General features: G+C 34.7%; 1 protein-coding gene across 1 annotated transcript in view; it reads left to right on the top strand.

Annotated features, from left to right (window-relative positions):
• Positions 1-17,912, top strand: part of CFAP47 (cilia and flagella associated protein 47) — a 291,486-nt gene that overhangs the window by 89,124 nt on the left and 184,450 nt on the right. Inside the window, exons 35-36 of the mRNA XM_061454415.1 lie at positions 7,248-7,345; positions 7,621-7,737. Of these exons, the coding sequence (XP_061310399.1) occupies positions 7,248-7,345; positions 7,621-7,737 (215 nt within the window). The remainder of the gene's footprint in view (positions 1-7,247; positions 7,346-7,620; positions 7,738-17,912) is intronic.

Raw genomic sequence — 17,912 nt, 5'->3', positions numbered from 1 at the left:
TCGGTGTATGCACATAAGCAAACCCTCTTCTTTTGCTTCTATTTCCATTTATCTGAAAACCCTACATTATTGAGCATTGCTAAAGATACGACGATTAAAAAAAAAAGGGAAAATTCTGAAAAATTATGAAATTCATAGTCATTTAATAGAATGAAAGTTCTTAACTGAGTGATCTTATCCTGTTCTGTTCCACAATGACTTGCCTCAGTATGTCTTTGAATCCTCTGTTCTATCATTTCCTTTCCTTACTTTTTTGCCTTTACTGCCTCAGAATGAATTGATGTCTGCTACTGTGCCGTTCCCTCAGAAGAAAGAGTGGGATAGAGAATCTGATTACAGAGGACAGAAAAGGCTGGGGTTCTTAATGAGTTCTTCACCTTGGCCTTTATTGATGAGACTATCACTGAGCAACCCTAGGCCCTCAAGATGAATGGGACTCTGGAGCAAGAAGGACTTTAGCCTAGGTAGAGGAGGATTAGATTAGGGAGCATTTAAATCAGACAAACACATGTCCATGGGACCAGATGGCTTACACCAAAAGATGTGAGGGAGCTAGCCAATGTTATTGCAAGGCCATGCTCAGTAATCCTAGAAAGGTCAGGACAACTCGGGGGAAGGTTGGAAATTACAAGAAGTGAGAGAGAGATAACCCCCCACCCCCAGCAAACAACAGTGATGCACAATGCAATTGCTCACCACCAGATGCCTGGCCTGTGCCAGAGCAGCAAATGGCCCCTTCTGACCAACTCCTCCCAGTTTCTATACTGAGGGTGATGTTCTGTGGTATGGAAATACCTCTTTGGCTTTTTTCAGGTCAGCTGTCCTGGCTGTGCTCCCCCCAAGTTCTTGTGCCCCTCCTTACTGGCAGAGCATGGGAAATTGAAAAGTCCTTGACTTAGAGTAAGGACTACATAGCAACAATTAAAACATCGATGTGTTACCAAGCATTGTTCTCGGACTTCAGCCAAAACACAACACTGTACCAGCTACTAGGAAGAAAATTAACTCTTGTACCAGCTGAAAACAGGACAAGCTTCTTCCAGCTCAAGCTAATCTGTTTGGTGATCCATTCCTACTAAAAAAATGAAGATCTATCCAGGCCACATTTCTCAGTCTTTCCTGTGCTACCTAAGCTACTTAAAGTGAAATGTGACAATGAGCAAGCCGGAGTTTCTGCAGTGCAGAGAGGCTTTAAATATACATCTTTATTACTTCCTTCTGAAGTTGAAGATACCTGTCATTCATCAGTGCTCTTGCAAGAATTAAGATCTCAATATCATAGAGAGAACATTAGCAAGGAGTTTACTACCTCCACATCTTCTGCCCTTACTACTACTACATAGTAAGCGTTTCAAAAGCCTGACATATGTTTTGGGAAGCACCCTTATAATATGTCTTAATGACCGTAAAATGGAAAGCAGTGTTGAAACTTGAGACCAAATGCTGTAAAATTGCAAAATGCAATTTTGCCTATTTTGCTAAGGCCTTAATTATACATGAAATATGAGATTCAGTGCCCAATTAAAGTATTATATGGGCAATAGTAATGATAAGAGGGGAAGCATGAATTGAGTGTAATAAATTTTAAGTTTACCTTCTACCATGTCTTCATATTTCTTTTTTTCGACATTTCTCTCTGAAAAACTAACTACCAATAGCATGAAGAAAAAAAAGAATAAAAGAGGGGTCAGGAAAAAAAAAGTATCTGGAGTTTTGGAATGCCGTAATTCAAAACGTGTAAAAGTAGAAGGAGGAGTCCTATATTAAAAAGATTCAAAGAGTTCATATTTGAAACCCGCCTAAAAAGATCTGTCAAAAGAAGAAAATAAAGTCCAAAATCTTAGGGCTACATATAATTGCGTACATATTTGTGTGTATGAATATTGTGGTTTAAGCCCAGCCGGTAACTCAGAACCATGCAGCTGCTCACACACTCCTGATTCTGTCTTTCCCTCCATTCCCAGAATCATGGGGAGGAGAATTGAAAGAATGTAAATCCCAGAGGTTGAGATAAGAATAGTCCAGTAACTAAGGTATAATACAAAACTTCTGCTACTACCACCAATAATAGTAGTGGTAATGGAAATAACAAAGGAAGAGAATATAAAACTAAAGAGGGAAGGAAATTAAAAAAAACTAATAAACACAAGTGATGCACAATACATTTGCTCACCACCCACTGACCAATCCCCGGCCCGACCTGAGCAGTGACCTGGGCCTTCTGGGCCCCAGTTTATGTACTGGGCATGATGTGCTGTGGTATGGAATATCCTTTTGGCTAGTTTGGTCAGGTGTCCTGTATGCTTCCTCTCAGCTTCCTGTACCCTCTTCACTGGCAGAGTGTGAGAGACTGAAAAGGCATTGATCAGGGTAAGCATTACATAGCAACAACTAAAGCATTGGTGTGTTATCAGCATTGTTCTCAGACTAAAGCTGAAACACAGCACTGCACCAGCTACTAAGAAGGAGAAAAATAACTGTTACAGCTGAATCCAGGACACATATACATATATGTGTGTATGTGTGTGTGTGTGTGTGTAGACAGATATGCTTATAAGTAAAAATGTATATGTGTATATACATATATGCTGACCCTCAAAAAAGAGGGTCCTTATTACATAAATAAGAATAATCAGGTGAATATTTAGGAAGAAATTTTGTTTCCTTACTTGCAATACATTTTGAGATTCCTAGACAGCTATTCTAATTTCAGCTAAACAAGGCACTTTGCACTGTTTGTATACTAATTGGAATAAATAAGCTTTCTGATTGTGTAATTACTGCTACTTCTGCAGTGCATGCCAAATGTGTAGATTGAGTATGGTATAGCTGTGGATTTAGTAATACAACTTCAGATATTTTGTGAGGAGAAAAGATATTTCAGACTCATTGATTGAAAAAGGTTCTGGTAATTCACTGTAAGGATCAAACAGTGAATTTCATTGACAACAGTATTTAACTTTTTTTTTTTAACTAAATCAGATAATGTGAGTTCGCAGTATTCATTCAGAAGCCGGGTATGCTGTAATGAATTGTTGTGATTTATTGTATTTTAAATCAAAGTGATCTATCAGTGAAATGCCATGATAAAAAAAGTGTCAAAGGTGAGATGTTAGCCGAGAAGCTTTTACTACAATTCAGTGATTTTAAAACTTGTTCTCTACAAATACAAGCTTTCTCTTGAAAAGAAACAAAATGGAGACTGATAAAAGTAACACCATTCTTATGTGATGCATAAAACCTAAGGAATTTTTCAATTTAAGATATTATTTAGGATAAAATTTGGCATAAATAAAAAAGAATTGCATAGATAGCGAAAGGCTGTTGAAAAATTTTATGAGCAGCAGAAAGATAAATGTTCATGCCTCAAGGTAAATACCTCTGCAACAGATGGGATAAAATGAAACATATTCCCAGTGTATCCGTTTTTCTGTCACTGCCCCATGTGGTGCTTCTTGAACTTTTCTGCTTAGAATTATGAATTGACAGTGGTATTAAATTTATCTGTCCCTGATCATTCAGCGGTTCTTAAAAGAATAATTATCAGTTTTGTTGAGCAAGTGGTGTAGCATCCTGCCTGAAGTAGGAACTGTAATTTGCCTGCAAGTCTCTAATAAAAGGCTTCTTGTTTTCCATGTTAAGATAAATGTAGCCTCACATGCTGTATGCGCTGAAGGTAGATACATTATAATTCTGTTTATCCTAAATACATTTTAGAAAAAACATAATAGCCTTTTTCAAAAAATATTCAAAGGCATATTTCTTCTCATCTTTCTCATGATCTGTATTGTATACTCCAGTACCATAATTTTAAACCTTGTCCTACTTCTAATGTGAGCACTTACAGAAAAGTTTATTGCAACATATTTCTTTTGTAAATGTTTGTGTTATTCAGTACCAGATGTAAGCTATTGAAACACAGCTATAGGCATTATTGTAGCTATAGATTAGTTCCACCTCCAGAGATTTTCAGATCCCAGAATAGGAAGTTGTTATACAATATTATAAACCATTATTACTGCAGTAATTTACATTAAAAAGGACATACTGTGACAGTTTAAAGGTCTGTCTAGCTCAGTATTCAACCTGCAATAGATGTTTAAAGATGAGTAACAGTGCAAACATATGGCTATACTTTCTTTATACATAATCTTTGACTTCCTGATTTGAGATTCAAGACGACTTGAGATGGGGATGGTATTTCTTAAAGTTTGTGGTAGATTTTTGTTCTGTGAATTCATTTAATTGTATTTTGAACCTGTGCAAACTTTTTACGTTACACCCAACCGAAGCAGTAAGTTTAAAATCTATATAGTAGGTAAAATATTTTGAGCTGGCTGCTTAATGCTGTAATTTGATACTTCCTATACTGACAAATTTTTGTGTTTTGCTGAGCTATTTAAAAATGTCTGGTTCCCATTCTCAGTGGCATGCCTACTTATGTAGACTGTCATATAACTATTCAATTGTTACTTTTAGTAACATAGTCTAATTTATGTATTTCATACTCTTGATCATTAAATGTCATTCAAGATTTTTTGTGAATGCATTAGCTTTATTTAGAAAGTCTTACAGAATTCAGCCTATTTCTATGTTTTTTCCTCAGTAATTCAGAATTTAAAAAAAAAAAGTGGCTATATAACAGAATTTATTATCTCTGAAGATAGCTGTTGTGCCTCCTTAGACATATATCAGTTGACTTTGCAACTGACAGCAAGATTTAACTTTTTATTGCTCGTGAAAAAAGTAGAACAGCTGCACAAGAAATAGAATCATAGAATAGTTGGGGTTGGAAAGGACCTTAAGATCATCTAGTTCCAACCACAGTACTTTCTTTAAAGATTTCCTGCTGTTCTTATTTTTTTACATAAAATAACTCTTACACTTAGTAAATTAAACCAAATTTGATTCTTTAACAGGTTTAACACTTTGTATAAGACAATTTTGATCTTTCTGGATAGTCTTCTTATCCACATAATATTAATACACCATACTTCTGTGTTACAATGTTTTTTTCCTTTTCTATTGGTATTTTTCTGTAAAGATTAATGGTGATTTTTTCATGGTAATTTTTTTCCACAGCGAAAGTAAATATGGTGTGTGTGGCGGAAGAGCTGTTTAGATTTACTGTTTTTTGGGGAGGGCTAAACTGTGTTCTACTAGAGAGAATACATTTGGCTGTCTATGTAGTATAAGACTGTATAATTTCTTTTCAGAACTGCTTTTCAGAAAAGGAGCCAAACAGTTTAAAGGATTTCATTTTCACTGTTAGCTGTTTTCCAGTTGCAGTGTATTTTGGATTTGTGTCCTGGCTTTTGGACAATAACTTGCTTGGGTACATCAGCCTGGCTGATGTCTGGAAGTACTTAGGAGTGTATAAGGTTACCTTAAGAAATTTAATAACTTTCAGTATACAGCAGCCTACTTTCTTAGTCAGTGTGGTTTTGATAGTTGTTTTTCGTAGGCCATATAACATACCCCAAAATAGTTTTAAGTTGAAAATCCTTAATAACACTGATTGAAGTGTTACATCTAAGGCATAGTGTCATCTAATTTGTAAAGAGCAAGTTTTACCATTCTTCAATATCCAAATGCATAAAGAATTTACCCCTTTCTCTTTCTTGAACTTTCATTTCGGTTACTGTATTCTTTCCAGAAAGGTAGAGGCTTTTAAAACATGCATATTTTGTGTTCCTACTTACATGTGTTGGGTCTTGTAGAATGAAGCTGTTAAAAAGGACAGACTTGTAATAAGGATCTGAAATGTGTAACCTGTTGAAACACTTTATGCCTCCATTCTTTTGAATTATTTCTGTGTCAACTAGTGGTATTTCCAAATTCTTCTTTTGCTAATGACGATAGTGGGCTGTTCTGAAGACTGTTATATTGCTATGATAACAGTTCAGTGTTACAAACATTTTTTATCTTTTAATGGTAGCAATTTTGGAAGAAAAGAACATTTCTTTTTATTATTACATTAAGACTATGTATTTATAATTTGTAGGACATTTTTGATCATCTCAGATTCTGTAACATATAGGCTTGTTTGGTTTCTTTTTTTTTTTTTTTTTTCAATTTAGGAAGCTTCAGACTTGGTTAACAATCCACTCTCTGGATGTATAGTGAAATAAAACCTGTATAATTTGTCCTATATGAGCAAGCATGATCCCAGTCTATCTGAAAAACCTTGTCAGTGGCTGAAGTCCAAAGGGTTCCCTAGTTTGGGAGCTTGGACCTGAGACAGTAATAAAAGCAAAGGAAATTGAGCAATAAGTATGTTTGCAATAGTAATTGGAAGAAAACGACAAATAACATGAGAGAAGACATGACTCAGCATTTGAATATTTGTGAGAAGATTGCTGTCCTTAAAAAAAGATCAGCTTCTGCGTGTTCATGCTTCACAGAGTGCATATTATCTGGAGAACAAAGTACTGATAAATTGGTATAGACAGTGATTTAAAACATTGAGTTGTTGGTATGTCAAGAACTTTTTTTAGAGATTACCTAAGGCTGAGATTTTTCACATTACTGTATTCTTCCTATAGTTTAATATGATGCTTAAGAACACAGGTCTGTTGTCTAAGTGCCATGTTAAATATTTAAGATATAGAATGCTTTAAATAAGAAATACTAAGAAATAATCTCTATTTACTTTTTTAATAAGTTTTATTTTAAATAAAAACAGTAGAAATATAAAAAAATAATCTAACCTTCTGAGGCATAGGCTTTTGGAACACAATTGTAGAAGTAGTGATATATGCTGCAGGAACTGAGCTGTGAGCTTTCATTTGTATTGCATTTGTGACAAATAAATTAATATGACCTTAAAGTAAATCAAGAACCTTTTCCTTCTTATGTGCTTAAACATTGCAACTTTAAAGGATTCATGCATATTTTTGTGAGTTTCAGTAGCCCTACAAATGTTATACCTATAAAAATAATTTACATGTTTAGGTTCCTAATCTGTGAGGTTTAGTTTACCTGCTTTCTCTTCCCTTGTGATAACTCTTCCATGCTGCATCAGAGTGTATGATTAATAGTTAATATTCTAGGTGAGATATTTCATGTTTTCAGCAATGGCTGTGGAAGAGAATAATGCCTGGGAAGTTCTACATGTGAATGGATGTTTCTTTTTTCTATTCTTTCCTCTACTCAGTCATTTCAAATTGTCATAATATCTACCTAGAATAAAATTAAGCGTCCCGTGGGAGAAGAGTCTAATTCACCTTGCTCTGTTTTTAAATCAGGTGAAGTACCACCAATGAGATGGATAGTAAATTTTGACCGAGATCTTCTAGATAGTCTGGTATTAGCAGCACAGCTGGCAGCTTATTGTCCATATTTGGTAAGGACTTTTCTTAATATTGTGCAATTTTTATACAATTTATAAATGTAAGTGGGTTTATTCAGGCCTTATTTTCCTTTGGAACTGTTTGCATATGTGGTTTTTAAAAAGAAAAAAAACAACACCAAATTTTAGCAAGTCTAGTGGTTATTTCAGTATCAATTTTTTAAATTTTAGTTCAAAATTTAGATTTTGTGGGTTGTTGAAAGACTGAAAATACAAATACAGTAATTTTCCTAGTGGAAAATCAAGAGTTTGATTTCTGTCTTCTCTAGATTGCTACTCACTTTGTAAGGATGTATACTAAGCCAAGAACTCCTGAACAGTTTCTGCACAACTCTTTGATACTTGTGGATGCTATGCAGGCTATCAGTCTGGCTATAGACATAAAGGTAAATGATTTTGTACTAGCAGTTCTTATATACTTTTTTTTTTCCTTCACTTTTGTGATAGTAATATTGTACATGAAATTAAGGTGAGGTTTTAGCAAAGCAGTTTTGTTTCATGATGTGCTCCTGTATGATGGAAATGAAAATACTACTTCATATAAATACACTTAATTATAAGCAATTTCCAGAATTCCTTGCTTTGTAGAATCATATATACACAACTAGCTGAACATTATGATTAATTCAGTTCAGATTATAGCATCATCAATCACACAACAAAAACTTCAGTGGAATTTATTATTAACATTCCAGGGCAATTTAGACAAAATATATTTAAGAAAAACATCATGCACTTAAACTTGAAAAGGAGTGGTAAAAAAACCCATGACTGTCTGGTGACACTAATGAAGATACATGAAGGTTTGATGCACACAGAAGTCTGTAGCTTTAGACTGCTGGTGAGAGTAACACTGTAACTTGTCAGCTTCTGACATCCCATTTTGGGATGATGTTGTTAATATTAGTTTCTTGTTCAATCTAGGATCCATTTAGAATCATTTTTATATGTTTAATAATGTGCTTTACATCTCTTTTTTTCATTAGCCTAGAGCTCCAAATTTTCTATATACAATGCCTTTTACATATGTTAGTGTCGTGGTTTAAACCCAGTCAGGCAACTCGTTCACTCACCTCCCCCCCCTTCTTGCCCTCCCCGTACTCCCGGAGGGACGGAGAGGAGAATTGAAAAGAATGCAACTCACATGGGTTGAGATAAGAACAGTTTAGTAACTAAGGTATAACACAGATCACTACTGATACCACCAATAGTAATAATAATGATATAATGATGGCTTTACTATGGCAGGCTAAACAAAGAAAATCCACAGTTTTGCATACTTGTGACTGACAGGAAACATAAAAAGATAATCTAGGTAAAACCATCAGAATGAAGTCATATTTTGCATCAGAAGCTGGATGTCAGATACGCGAAAGTAGTTAACCACATTAAAGGTGGAAGCAGAACTCCAGGATATTCTGTTTAATTAAATTTGTGTGTTTTAAGACTACAGCATCTAAAATGCTACAATGTTATTAGTTCAGCACATTTTTTGAGGTATTGGTGTTTTTATAGATGGGAAAGTTCATCTCCGTACAGAATAGGAATTTAAATCTATATAATCTATTAACATCAAAGAAAGGAAGAGATCTTGGATCTTTGAGGTCTGTATTTTAATTCTAGCTAAGGCATGTTCTACAACAAAATACTGGGGAAAGTCGAAAAAAAAAGAGAAGGTAGAGGGTACTTTTTACATAGATTTATTGTAATTCATATATGCTTTTCAAAGACTATTGTAGAAATTTCACAAGCTTCTTCAGCATTAAACACAGCAAAATACATGAATTCTGTTGCTAATTTAGGATTTTTCTGATAGTCTTGTCTGTTAAATTTAGCAAGCTAAAATAGTCCAACAGTATTGGCAAAGTTCTTGATTATAAGGCAATCACTGCTTCTGAACTTTCAAGGAAGCTTTGCAGTAATTAATACAAGGATGGTGGTGACAGCACAGGCTGAGACACATGTTAGGTCTGGAATAGATGGCACTTTCAATCCCTTAAAAAATCTAAGTTTCTACAGTAATAAGTTTAACAGTCTGGAAGACTTCAGCTGCAAGTTTTAAATTCTACTTCTAACAAAGTTCAGGGCTTTTAAATTCTTTTAAGGATTAAGGTGTAGGCTTAAGATGGAGTACTTTAGGCAAGAAATTCTTTGTTTCCACTTTCTAATCATGATTGACAGCTCAAGCCAGGGGTGTTAATGATGTCTTTCTATGTATTTTTTCTTTGTGTTTGATATTTTTAAGTTTGAAATGCTTTGATTTGAAGAAGATCTGACTGAAAGCCCCCTGAAAAATACCACAAGATGAGATGGTGGATAACAGTGATATGGAAGGAATGTATGTGACAAGGATAGATTGGGAGAGAAGATGCAGTGATTGGGTGTAGAGCATAGAGGAACTCAATTTGCTACTGATTTAAAATTGGGGCCAACAATACCGACATTTATATTTGGGATGAACTAAAAGGGAGGATATTTTCAAACAGCCTATAGAAAATCTTGTGAGTAAAGTCAGAAAGTGTTAATAAACTAAAAATGAATGTGGCTGTTTTGTTGAAATGGAGGGAGGAATTCAGCATTGTTGTGGAGTAGGAAGCAGTGAAACTGGGCAATAACACAGCCACATGAGTAAGAAAGAGGGGTAGATGGCAACCCCAAGACTTGAGTCTGAAATGAAGGAGAGAAAGAAGATGCTGTCAGCAGCCAATAGAGAAGAAAGAAATGCAGCAACAGAGAAATTTTTTAATTTCCAGTGTATGGAAGAATTTTTCCTTGAGGAAGTCTACAGATTGTTGTATGCCCTTAGAAAGCTAATTTCCTGGCTGTCACTTAATGCTTTAGTCGTATTTTCATTGTAGTCATCTGTGAAGATGATTAACACTTTTATGTCTGCAGTTTCTTGCATTTTAATAAGGAGCTATTAGTTTGGTAAATATGGCAACTTCTTGATAAAACTAAGGAAACGGATTTCTTTCTTAATTCTTAGTTACTTGAATAAAATTTATATGACCCTGCAAATACACAGATAGAACTCTGCATCTGTCTATCCACCAATCTATAAACTAAATGCAAATACCTTGGTTTGCCTGAGATAGAAATTTAATATTGTGGTGTTCTTAAATTCAGAAATAGAAGAGGAAAAAAAAATCACTCTTATTTGTTAGAGTAGCAATTATCTTCTCATACATATCTTCCTAGGGTATCCTGAAAACAAAACTTGGAGGACTGAATCTTCCTAAGCATTCTTATAAAAGTGAATGCAACAAATATTTACTTTGATCTCTACGCTTGATAAATAAGGGCATTAGATAAAGCACATTTGTCTGGAATTCAGCTCAATTGATAATATTGTGCAAACGATCCAATATTGTCCCACACAACCTCCTTGTCTCTAAAATAGAGAGACATTGATTTCACAGGTGGACCAGTCAAGGGATAAAGAGCTGGCTGGATGGTCACATTCAGAGTTGTAGTCAATTGCTCAGTGACCAGGTGGACACCAGTGATGAATGGTGTCGCTCAGGGGTCCATATAGGGTCTAGTATTGTCTCTGTTGGGGACATGGACAGTGGGATTGAGTGCACCCTCAGCAAGTTGGCAGTGACACCAGGCTGAGTGGTGTGGTTGATCCTCTAGAAGGAAGGGATGCCATCCAGAGGGACCTAAACAGGGTTGAGAGGTGAGCCAGTGCAAACTTCATGAAGTTCAACAAGGCTGAGTGCAAGGTCCTGCACCTGGGTCAGGGCAATCACAAACATGGATTCGAAGAATTCTCCTACCCTGTGGAGAAAAAATTGTGGGTACTGATGGATGAAAAACTAAACATGAACTGGCAGTGTGGGCTCACAGCCCAGAAAGTCAACTGCATACTGTGCTGCATCAGAAGTATGACTAGCAGGTCGAGGAAGGGGATTTTCCTCCTGTACTCTGATCTTTAAAGACCCTACCTAGAGTACTGTGTCCAGCTCAAGGGCCCCCAGCACAAGAAGGATATGGACCTGATCAAGTGAGTCCAGAGCAGGCTACAAAGATAATCAGGGGGCTTGAACACCTCTCCTTTGAAGACAGAGTAAGAGTTGAGGTTGTTCGGCCTGAAGAAAAGAAAGCTCTATGGAGACTTTATAGCTGCCTTGCAGTAATTAAAGGGGCCCACAGAAAAAATGGACTCTTTATCACAGAATGTAGCGATAGGACAAAGCTTAACAGTTTTAAACTGAAAGAGGGTCAATTTAAATGAGATATTTTTAAGAAATTCTTCACTATGAGGGTGGTGAGACACTGGCACAGGTTGCCCAGAGAAGCTGTGGCTGCCCCATCACTGGAAGTGTTCAAGGGCAGGTTGGATGAAGCTTTGAGCAACCTGGTCTAGTGGGAGGTGTCCCTGCACTTGGCAGGTGTGTTGGAACTGAATGAACTTTATGGTCCCTTCCAACCCAAGCCATTCTGTGACTTTATTTTGTGATAGTGTTTTCACTGGCATGAGATCTATGGAAACATGAATTGCAACAGGCAAGTGATCTGTTTAGCAATGTCTGTTTTTAGACTCACCTAGGTTATCCTTGTAGGCACCCCATAAACCTGTTCTGGAAATAAAAGAAAAGGAAATGTATGCTTTTTATTTCCATCAGAGTGGCTGAAAATTAGTTGGACCAGATAAGAGTCTCACCTGGGGTATATCTAAAGAGAAACTGGATATGCATGGCATAGATGAAGTCTCTTAAAAAGGATATTCATATGTGTATTCATTAGAAAGATATTAAAATATAGACTTTTAAGCTTTATTTAGACACCAAAATGACTACTTGATCTTTTATCCAGACTTGCTGACTGTTCTATCCTCACATTGACTTCCAGCTTATTGAAAACTTTGCTACTGCACTTATATAAGCAAAGCCTATATAAACTTAGGAACCATCTTTTGCTCACACACACTGTTGTTTCCTGTATGTTTACCTTTTAAGTTCAATGTTTAAGCCTGACCAATCTGGAAATAACTAATGAAGATTAGATGTATAGTTTTCTGTTTCTGAAATTTAATATAGTATTTTTATTACCTTCTGTTTGTTTAATAGTTTTGCCATAATTTTCAATGGTCATTTGCAATTGTTGGTTTAAATTAGTTACCTAGGTAACATGGCCACTGATTCCAAGCATTTTCTATTTCCCATTTTTTTGTGGCCTGTTAGCTGTTCTTTGGCATAGGATGTCTGTTTTTATCATTGATTTGCAGTGGGGAAAGCCCTCTTGCATGATTTTTGCATCTATTGAATAGTTTGCTTTGTTACATTATTTAAGTAATAATTACATGTTCAGAAAAGCAAAGTGTTATTGCCACAAGAAGTGGTTCAGTGATCTGTTCCTTCCTGATATCTTTTAATAAAGTTTTTCTCTCTTCTATCTGTCAGAACTTTGGCTTATAGTTACTATGATTATTTCAAATTTAAATCACCTTTTTTTTTTTCCAGCTAGGTGGATTAATATTTGTTTTTAATATATTCTATTCTAATATCAATCCACTACACTGCTATGCTAATAAAACAGAACTGTCAGCATTCTGTAAATATCATGAAATGTCTTAGATGCGGCTAATGCCATTTATTTTGTGCATTAAGTTATAAATCTATTTTCATAAAATTAAGAGCCATTTACTTGTAAGCAGTTACAACCTGTTTTCTGAGGAGTAGTACCAGCAATACTAAAGACCAGATTTTAATAATATACAAGTGATTAAAACCATGGAGATTTGCTTATGGAATTAATATCACAGACCTGATGGTTTTATAAAAGTCAAATAACTTTCTTTTTGTAATAGAACTAATTTACCAGCCCTTGAATTTTTTGTCCATTTTTATATAGTCCTAACTTGATGTTTAGCATTTGAAGTGCAATAATTAGTCCAGTTTCTTGGCTTCAGCATTTTCTTTAACTAAGCAACATTAAAGCACAAATGAAAAGCTACCAAGCAAGCACAAAACTCTTTAAATGTGAGAGGCCTTTTCATATTTTGAAAAATTCTGTCATGGGAGAAGGTGGCTCCACTAGATTTTCAATTTTTTTGCCTTTGATGCTCTTTTTCCTCCCAAAATTATGTCAGAATGCAGCTTTTGTTACTGAAGAAAACCTTTGCCAGTTGCCAATCCATCAGTCATCAAGAAGCAGCTGTTTGAGGGTGGAGCTATTTGTACTTGTGGTCTGTGATGCATCATTTTTCTTTCTTAGAGTCTTAAGACTTAAATCTCAGCTACTTTTTATGGTCCTATGTTTCAGGCAATAGATTTCAGCTAATACTGCATTTTAATAACCTTAAAAGAGAAAGAAAGTGCGACAAGCAATTTCTAATTAAAACAAATTAATAAACTGTTAATGACAGGCTTATTTCTGTATATAAAGAATGAAACAGGGAAGAATTTAAAATGATGACAGAGAGGTGTTCAACAATAATAAATAAATCCTTAAGCCACTAATTTCCAGAAGCTGACAAATTACGTCAATGTAAAGACTGCTTTATGTTTGCCCACCTTCCTTTATTCTTTTCTCAAGCAACTGCTGTATTGGCAGAAGCAAAATGATGGGATACTGAGCCTCTGATATTCCATGGAGATCAGTAGCATTTAGATCTTGTGGATCGTTGTTCACTATCATTACAACTGCTTTTCTATTCTAACAAGGGACATTAATGAAGCTGTTTTTAGCTATAGCTGCAGAAAGAACTAACTAGGGGAACAAGGCCTTTCCACAAAATCTGAAGATAGACTGGCTGTTGAGTTCTGTCCTTTGGGATGTACATTTACTTTTTCACAAGGTGTTTTATTGCATCTTGAGCATTTATTAATTAGGAAGTTGAATAGACTGGTTTGTAGAGGCGCTGCAATGTAGTATAAATCTTTAACTTGGAAATAAAAATTAGCTCAGGTAGTTAAGATGATAGATATATCTGCACTAAAGGCAGTCCAGAGGAGGCCAAAAAGTTTTCTCCCCTTTTCAGACCATATGGCTAAGAAATGTGATGTCTTTTCCCAAGCTCTTTTTAATATTTGGGTCACAGAGTAACTGCAGTTATCCAAAATCTTCTGATAATGAGATTGAAATTTTCACTTTTGCTTCAAGGTTCCTAATGAGAATCCACATTCTAGACTAGTTCTTCCCATGGAGTTGCTTTATTGAGCTGACTGTTTTACCCTTATGATCTCCCACTGATTTTATGGTTTTTTTTTTTATTGCTAGAATTTTCTGTTCTTCGAAATGACAAAAAAAGGAACTGCTAAGTAATTATCGATTTTTTTTTTTTTTTTTTTTTTTTTTATATAGTCCTTGAGAATTATACATGGAAAAGAAAGAAAAAAATAACTTTAAATCATATTTGTATAGTTAATCATAGTTTAGGAACACTTAATTAAGTCATATTTTTTCCGGATGTTTCAGGAATCTGGATATTTATTCTTCATTTTATCTTCTTAATACTGAAGAGGAAAATATAATCTGTACAAAAATTTTACTGGATTAAGAAAATTACTACACATTTTGGTTATAATCTAAGTGTGTAGCATTTTTTTTCCATTCAGTAAAATGCAGAATTGGCTCATGTAGAAGCAGACATATACAAAGGTGGAATATTAACTAATGCAAATAATATTTCTACATAGACTCACATCAGTGAGCAGGTGACTGACTAAATAGCTGCTTTGCTTTCATTATCCTACTGTTTTAGAAATAATAATCATTCCCTTGATTAATCTGCTGGAGAGCATTGAGGTTCTGTAATAGATAGTTCATTATGAAAATTGCCTCATAAGACTCAATTAAAAAAAAGATTCGAACCAGTTTTTTCCTCTAAAGCTCCATTTAGGCAATAAACATCATCTCATGTTGAGGACAAAAATATAGTTGGTCATAAAATATTGTGGGTCTGGAAGCGTTGTCCTGTGAAAACTTGGTATAATGTAGTTCATAGAAGAAATATTAATGTATAGGGATATCTGTTATTCTCAGAGATCCCTGGAAATTTTTGTAGTATTCATAATAAATATCAAAATGAGTCTTTACTGACAAAGTAAGAAAAGAAAATTAAGCTGATAAACTTTATCCTTATAGTTTTAAGAGGTTTTGGTCCTGAAAATGTATGGCGGTAAGAAAATTTACCCACGAACACAATGTATTTTTATCTAGAGAGAGAACTTTTTTGTGAAATATTTTTAAAACTTTGCTCTTTTTATAGGAATGGTTGTAACAAAAACCTGTGCTCCTTATTCAAGATACTTCAATTAATGTCACATTTAATTAGATGGACTGCATTTATTTACTTTTATTTTTTTTTTAATAAATCTGACTTAATCAAAAGTATCACATTACCATTTTTATTGCATTTTTACCTTACCCAGAAAAGATAACCAAGGCTTCCCCTGGAGTATCATATTCTCTCTCCATGCTACCACAGCTAGAGCCATCTAGCAAATTTCAGTTAGAATTGCTCTATTCTCCTGAGGGATCTCATAGAATCACTGTACACTCTTCTACTGCGAGTTTTTGCTTCATATCTAATAAGTTCAAGGCTTGCAGGTTTCTTGGGTTGTTACAAGGCCTTCTCTATAAAGGTCTGCTTGAGGGAAGTATGTGCACGCAGAAAAGCAGGGAAATTGTATACTGGGTTTATTGATAGCTTGCTAGCCTTGAATCAGCAAATATGCTTGTGCTTACAGTGCACACAAGAGTTTTTTGTATACATGGAAGATATATTTATGCAGCTGTCGTTGATGAGACTATTGCTCATCTGAAGAGATTTGTATGTTGTTACCAACTCGTGATTTTCTGGTGCACAGTGTGGGCTAATGTGCCTGGGAGATGTTATTACTTGCAGTAGTTTTTGGAGGATGAATGAGGGTGAACATTGAGAGCACACTGTTAATTCCGTGCAACTCTTGATTTCCCTTTTTGCTTAAAAGCTACAGATGTTTTTCTAGATCTTTTTCCATTGATAAGTCTGCCATGTACATGCTTATGAGGCAGACTGAGATCCATATAGTATGCATGTTTCTAAATTCAACTGGTGGTGTAAATAAAACCTGGTGCAAATAAAGCTCTTTCAGATAAACAAAAAGGCTTGCCATTTAAGATAGTTTCGTTTAATTTTGCCTTTTTTTCCCTGTTTGTTAGGACAGTGAAAAATAGTGTTGTCCTCCTACGTATGCTTGTACTCCAAAAGAATGTAGTATCATTTGATACTTGTTTGTTCATGTCCATAGAAATAGATGCAAAACTTCAATAGTTGCTGAATAGAGAAAGCTTTTTCTTTATTGCTAAAGTGTTTGTATATGAAATATCTAATAGCAGTTGCTGAGTTCCTAGTGATTTAAAGAAACAAGTAATAAGCTACTTTTCATAAGAGAAAGTCTTGGGATTTAAAAGTGTCTCGTACCTATTTTCTTGCTGTCTTAAATGACCCTGGAGATCTGAAAGACATTGACTTTATATATATGCAATGCTTCTAAAAATGTACAGGTCAATATTAAAATTAAAAAGAATGTGCTCAATCTGCTCTTTGAATGGTTTGTAGCTGCAAAATCATGATATGATGAAACCATTCAGAAGGAAGCTTTATTCTAGAGTGGTGGTATGAGATTGACTGTAGTTATGTACAACTCATCCAAGCTGCTTAGAGAGGGTGACAGTGACAATCAGCAACAACCCAATAGATCTGGGTGTTTTTTTTGCTTGAGAGCTAGGCAAAAATTTCCATGTAAGGTGAGGGGATTTAGAATGGTAATCACTTTCTAGGCATTAGGCAAAGGAGGGTCTTTTTCAAAATACTGCTGTAGTGAATGACTCTTAGTTATGTAAGGGATCCAAATAAAATGTCTTCAATGAAAAAAAGCACCTTTTAATGGGATGACATGTGGCAGTTTAATGAAGTGGTTTGCTGCTTAAATCTGCTCCCAAGTGTGTGTATTTTTCAGTATGACTTCATATTTAATTCAGGAGAGAAATTAACTGCAGTTGTAAATTTTATTTAGTATTATAAACAACTTCATTATAATACTCTTTATTATATATTATAAAGTTGCTAATCAATAAGTTTTAAAAACATACTTTAATTTTTGATTTAGGAAGTACAGCATCTTGTTTATTTAAATCTGTAGATAGATCTTTCCTGCCTGTGTTTTTGGGAAACCACTCACATCATTAAGTTCCTTTACTGTTTGATTAGTTTTCTGAAAAGTTCATGTATTTGATGGAAAAGTTTCTACCTCTCTCTTTTCAATGACTTACCAGAATTGCTGAGTAATAAGGCTTTGACAAGTTTCACAGTTGCCATTTATATTTGTTTCTGTAAAGCAAATATTTAAGATGCAGTAATACTTGATAACTTTTGTAAAGCAATTTGTTATGTCAATAAAAATAACTATATAATTGTTAGTTGGATAGTGATAATGTCTTCATAAACAGTTGCAAAAATATACAAAGATGTACTTGGGATGGTATTTTGCAGAGTAAACCAAAAGATTTTAAAAGTGGTGTTGTTTTTTTTTTTAAAAGATAATAAATACAAATGTTTTTCCAGTCAGTG

Source organism: Pezoporus flaviventris, unplaced genomic scaffold (assembly GCF_033815535.1).
Source record: "Pezoporus flaviventris isolate CSIRO_AGI_PZ_B2104156 unplaced genomic scaffold, CSIRO_AGI_Pfla_v1 ptg000015l, whole genome shotgun sequence".
NCBI classification, from domain to species: Eukaryota; Metazoa; Chordata; class Aves; order Psittaciformes; family Psittacidae; genus Pezoporus; species Pezoporus flaviventris.
The sequence above is the reverse complement of the archived record's forward strand: the minus strand, read 5'-3'. Positions and strand labels throughout refer to the sequence as shown.